Genomic DNA, 6,477 nt, shown 5'->3' with positions numbered 1-6,477 from the left:
TCGAGACCATCATGGCCAACATGGTGAAACCCTGTCTCTACTAAAAATACAAAAATTAGCTGGGTGTGGTGGTGCACGCCTGTAGTCCCAGCTATTCAGGAGGCTGAGGCAGGAGAATTGCTTGAACCCGGGAGGCGGAGGTTGCAGTGAGTCAAAATCGTGCCACTGCACTCCAGTCTGGCAACAGAGCCAGACTCCATCTCAAAGAAAAGAAAGGGAGGGGGGCTACCTGATGGCCACTCTTTAGTTGCTAAGGGAAGGCCCCTCTGAAGATGTAGCATTGAACAGAGATCTGAGTGACAAGAAGCCAGCAATGTGAAGTCCAGAGCATTTCATGTAGAGCATTCCAGCCAAGGCAAATGTTCTAAGGCAGGAACTAGCTTGATATGCTTAAAGAACTCCAAGAATGTCAATTCACTACAGTAGGATGGATAAAAAGGAGTAGGAGGCAATGAGGTCAGAGATAGGGGTGGGGCTATCTCATATTTTAGGACAGGGTAAGGATTTATATTTATGTTCTCAGAAGAATGAGAAGTAATGGAAGTATTTTAAGCAGAGAAATCAGATTTGATTTATATTTTAAAATAATTACTTGGCCTCTTTCTGCTTATGCGGGGGTGGGAGGGAACAGAGTGCATGCAGGAAGGTGAGTTTAGGGCTTACTGCAGTGTCTAGGTGAGACAATATAGTGTCATAAACTGATGTGACAGTTGCAGAGATATAGGGAAAATGGTGGATTTGAGATATATATTTGGTAACACAAAGGTCAGAGTTTGCTTTTGGCTTGAATATGGAGCCGGGGGAGAGAAGAATTGAAGGATTTCCAGATTTTTGGCTGAAGTGACTGGGTGGATAGATAATATTACTATTTAAAAGATGGAGAAGACTAGAGAGGTGGAGGTTCCATTTGAAATATGTTAGAAATTCGGGTGGAGGTACTAAGGAAGCAATTGCTTTTACAAAGTTTGGAGTCCTGGGAGAGATCAGGATTGGAGATACAAATCTGGAAGTCATTGGCATATGGATAGTATTTAAAAGCCATGGGCCTGGATGGGGCAGATAAGAGGAGCTCCCAGACTAAAAAGAGAAGATTGCTTGGAAAATGCCTAAATAATATTCTAATGCAGTTGAGATTTAAGTTGTTAGAAGAAAAATTTAGAGGAAAAAACAGTAAGTTCAGTTTTTAGTACATTATAGTTGAAGATATCTAAGTGAAAATGTCAAATAGGTGGTAGGGTATGCGTTTGGAATTGAGGGGAGAGACCTGCGCTTTTCGAAGGACTGTTTTTCAAAACAGAAGGACAAAAAACACAACTTTTTACCCTACCTCCAAACAATACCCAAACCCAGCCCTTCTGAATAACATGAACATCGCTAACCTATATTTTCCTAATAACAGAAAGCATAAGGAAAATACACTTTTCTGAGGAGCAATATTTTTATACTTGCGTTTTCTTAATGTTTTTTGCCAAGAGTTTATATCTCACCAGTGTGTATTTTATTCTCTGATTTTTTATTCTTGGATAAGAGTTTAATTTCTGAAGTTAAGGTACAAGAAATAATATCCAAAAGCTGTGTCAACTGCCAGAAGTTAAATTTTATCAGTTTATCCCTATTCTAATAGAAAATTAGGAGGATTCAGGGTATTTGCACTATCTTCAAATATATATGCCTTCAAATATACAACTTGATCCATACACCATATCATACTGCATATATTCATAGACTATATCTTTTCTCCTATGCTATAGGAGAAGCTCCCTCATTAGAGGCTCCCTTGTGAGCCTCACAAGGGTTTAGGTCTTGCCTGTTTTCACCACTGTATCCTAAAAAGTAAATAAAAGCAAATACAAAATCAAGGAGAGAGGAGTCAATAAAGGCAAAGAAATGGGCAGGGAGCCAAAGGGTAGCAGAGGAAGCACACGACATGCAAAACCTGAGCACAGCTAGAGCAACAGACAGGGAAGGACTCAAAAAAGGAGGGAAACAAAGTGGTGGCCATGAGGGAGAGGGAGAGGACGACCCAGGGATCAGAGAGCAAGGAGGAGGGTCGAGAAGGAAGAACGCAGGAGAGAAGGGAGCAAGGTGGGTAAGAGAGTCGGGGAGAAGAAGGGCCAGGAGAAAAGGGGGCTTTTTAGATTTCAAGGAATAGGAGAGAGGGGAGGCAAATGAGCCCAGGGGAGCAAGAGAGGGGATGTAAGAGAAAAAGGAAATGAGACACCTTGTTTGAAAGTACTTGCTCCACTTCAGGAACTAAAGAAATATTAGTTTCACTCATTCAAATTAATTTCAAACTTGATTTCCTTAAAAAAAAAATCCTAAATCCTTCCGAAATAAAGTTAATTTTATGGCAAACAACAGAATACTGTAGTGGTTAGGAGAATGGGTTTGAATACCATTGCCACCCAGCATCATCTGAGGGTCTGGCAAAGGGGAATTGTTTGATACCACTAAGGGTGTAGAGAACAACGGAAATTTATAAAGATAATACTTCTCCTGCTGCAAAGCACTATCCTAAGTGCTTTCTACATGTTAATTTAATACTCACAATAACTTTATGAGGTGAGAATATTGAGGCACCTAGAAACTTAAATAAATAGCCCAAGGTCACAGATCTTACAAGTGAAAGAGCTGGGTTTTTAACTCAAGCAGTGTGGTTTAGGAATTAGTGACTTTATTCACTACATACACAGACTCTCAAAGAGATTAACAGAGAATGCATAAACATAATTTGAGAACACAATTACCCTAAGAAAATGATGGATCTTACTCATGATCAAAACAGCAATTATAACTAGAGAAACAAGGCTCTTTCACACCATTGCTAAAGGAGAATCTGTAATAAAAAGATAAAATCAGGAGAAAATACGACAAAAGTCCATTATGACCAGTACATTATAGTAATAACAGCTTCTTGAATTGGATAATTTTATTTTGGACTTTTTTGTTCTTCTTTCTGTTTTCTCTTTCGTGTAATTAATCTGTTGCTAAAATTTCACTCTAAATTTTCTGCAGAATCATTTTTAGGATTGTCGTTTCTTCTAAGGAAACTAGCAGGGGCGCCACAGCTGGATTAATAAAGAATTTGGAGTGAGAGAGATGAATGTCAGTGGAAGCAGATAATAGCCAACAGTTATAATCAATTTCCTTTGAATTAAATATTTTAATTGCTCCTCAAATCCAATGTCAGTTAGAATCCTCACTGGATGTGAAACCATGAATCAGGGTTAGCAGCTCATAAGGACTGTCCCCACATGGCCTTAAGGTATTGGAAGAGGAGGAGGAGGAGGCATTTCTCCTCCTAGTCCTTGCCATGGGCATTAACTACATCCTGCAGTCCAGGGTCATTCTGCATAATATATGGTGGGAAGACAAGGATAACATGAGAAGAGACTTTTAATAAAAAACAGCAAAGTTCTCCCTAAACACTGCAAATTTCTCTATAAACAAGAAACACATAGACTCACTTTTTCATTGTAGATGTCCCCAAGCATTGTACTTGCTCTCACAAAATCTAGGCTTTGAAAATTGTTTCTTGCAATTTTCACAAATTTTTTCAAGTATTTAATTGCTTCTGTCGTATCTCCTTGGCTAGAATGAATGAAATAGGACATCAATGGAGTATCATCTCACTTAATGTCACAATAAAGAGAAAGTATCTTGTGTCTTCCCTGTAGAAAATACAAGATGGTTATCAGGATAATGAGATTTAATGTGTAAATACAAAATTAAAAATACATGGCTTGTTTTTGTTGGAGCATACATTGAGTTAAAACTGAAACTTTTAAATCCTCACGCATTGCTAATGGAAATGTAAAATGGTACATCTTCTTAACAACTTGGTAGTTCCTCAAAAACTTTAACATAGAGTTACCATATGACCCAGAAATTTTACTCCAAAATATATACCCAAGTGAAGCAAAAATATGTCAACACAAAAAGTCATATACATGAAAGTTCATAGCAGCATTAATCATAATAGCCAAGGCATGAAAACAATTGAAATGTGTATCAACTGATGAATGGGTAAACAAAATATGGTGTATACCTACAATGAAATATTATTCAGTCTTAAAACGAATGAGGTAGGTCAGGCGCGGTGGCTCACACCTGTAGTCCCAGCACTTTGGAAGCCCAGACAGGTGGATCACGAGGTCAGGAGATCAAGACCATCCTGGCTAACACGGTGAAACCCCACCTCTACTAAAAATATAAAAAATTAGCTGGGTGTGGTGGCGGGTGACTGAAGTCCCAGCTACTCAGGAGGCTGAGGCAGGAGAATGGCATGAACACAGGAGGTGGAGCTTGCAGTGAGCTGAGATAGCGCCACTGCACTCCAGCCTGGGCAACAGAGTGAGACTCAAAATCAAAATAAATAAATAAATAAATAAATAAATAAAATAATGAGGTAACGATGCATGTTGCAACATGGATGAAACTTGAAAATATGCTAAGTGAAAGAAACCAGACAACAGAAGATCACACACCATATGAGCCCATTTACACAATATGTCCAGAATGGCAAATTCATGAGATGGAAAGTAGGCTAGTGGTCCCTAGAGGCTGAGGAAAGCCTCTAGGCTTTTCTCAATGTTTCTCAATCCATTGGAGGATTGAGAAATGACAAATAATGGGTACAAGGTTTCCTTTTAGGGTGATTGAAATTAGATAGTGGCCATGGTTGCTCAATCCTGTGAGTATACTAAAAACCACTGAATTGTATTAAACTTGTAAAGTGAGGACTCTTTTAAATTGTAGATTTTTAAAGTCTACAATTGTTAAAGTCATAATTGTATAGCATATGAATTATGTCTCACTAAATCTGTTTTTTTTTAAAAAAAAAACCTTTTAAAAGTTTATAAAAGGTGAATACTAGCTTGTTCTTGAAAGCTTTCATTGGTAGTGAAAGCTCAGGTGTCATTAAAGTCACATATACAAGTGTTACATATCCTCACAAAATGTTCAGGAAGACATAATTTCTAGCAGATAATTTGTCATATAGTAAGCATTAATACATTTTTGAATGAAGTAATGTTGAAAATTTGAGAAGGGAGACACATACGCTGCACACGTGAAAGCTAAGCATCCAGGTAAACTGTGAGAACCTTAAGGCATAGATGTTTGGAGTCTAAGACTGTAAACTCCTGACCCTTGGATATTCCAGTAACATCAAGAAACTTTGGGAGTCTAGCAAATGTCCCAAAATTTGCTAGTTGCTGGGGAATAGGGTTCCTGTACTTGAAGTGTTTCACTGTCAGTTTGGAGAAATAAGTGTATAAATAAGTGACAGGTACTGACTTGTATACAGTGCTTTGAAACCTGGAGTACATTCATTTGCCTATCCTCATAAAAACATGTCTAGTGTTTTTGTTGTTGTTGTTTTCTAAATGTGACCCCAAATTCTTTTGGCTATTTCTAAAGACTGAGAACACCTCTCAACTGGGGCTGTTTAAAAGAGTATGTTGCAAGTTCAGAAAGTACTTTCTTAAAAAAAAAAAAAGGTGGGGAGATACATGTGTAGAACGTGCAGGTTTGTTACATAGGTCTACGTGGGCCATGGTGGTTTGCTGCACCTATTGACCCATCCTCTAAGTTCCCTCCCCTCACTCCCCACCCTACCACAGGCCCTGGTATCTGTTGTTCTCCTTTCTGTGTCCATATGTTCTTAGTGTTCAACTCCCACTTATGAGTGAGAACATGCGGTGTTTGGTTTTCTGTTCCTGTGCTAGTTTGCTGAGGATGGTGGCTTCCAGCTTCATCCATGTCCCCACAAAGCACATGATCTTATTCCTATTTATGGCTGCATAGTATTCCATGGTGTATATGTACCACATTTTCTTTATCCAGTCTATTATTGATGGGCATTTGGGTTAGTTCCATGTCTTTGCTATTGTAAATAGTGCTGCAATAAACATACGTGTGCATGTGTCTTTATAGGTTTACTGAATCATTTTCTGTAGGATCCTTAGGTATATATCCAGTAACGGGATTACTGGGTCAAATGATATTGCTGCTTCTAGATCTTTGAGGAATTGCCATACTGTCTTCCACATTGGTTGAACTAATTTACACTTCCACCAACAGTGTAAAAGTGTTTCTATTTCTCCACAGTCTCACCAGAATCTATTGTTTCCTGATTTTTTAATAATTGCCATTCTGACTGGCGTGAGATGGTATCTCCTTGTGGTTTTGATTTGCATTTCTATGATGATCAGTGATGTTGAGCTTTTTTTCATGTTTGTTGGCTGCATAAATGTCTTCTTTTGAGAAGTGTCTGTTCATATCCTTTGCCCATTTTTTGATGGGGTTGTTTTTTCCTTGTGAATATATTTAAGTTCCTTGAAAATTCTGGATATTAGACCTTTGTCAGATGGGTGGATTGCAAAAGTGTTCTCCCATTCTGTAGGTTGCCTGTTCACTCTGATGATAGTTTCTTTTGCTGTGCAGAAGCTCTTTAGTTTAATTAGATCCCATTTG

The 6,477-nt window shown here is 38.4% G+C and overlaps 1 protein-coding gene across 1 annotated transcript in view; it reads right to left on the bottom strand.

The window, feature by feature from the left end:
• TTC29 (tetratricopeptide repeat domain 29) overlaps positions 1–6,477 on the bottom strand; it is a 264,979-nt gene that overhangs the window by 132,534 nt on the left and 125,968 nt on the right. Inside the window, 1 exon segment of the mRNA XM_011956790.1 lies at positions 3,468–3,591. Coding sequence (XP_011812180.1) covers positions 3,468–3,591 — 124 coding nt within the window.

This window comes from Colobus angolensis, unplaced genomic scaffold, assembly GCF_000951035.1.
Source record: "Colobus angolensis palliatus isolate OR3802 unplaced genomic scaffold, Cang.pa_1.0 Scaffold111, whole genome shotgun sequence".
NCBI lineage: Eukaryota > Metazoa > Chordata > Mammalia > Primates > Cercopithecidae > Colobus > Colobus angolensis.
The sequence above is the reverse complement of the archived record's forward strand: the minus strand, read 5'-3'. Positions and strand labels throughout refer to the sequence as shown.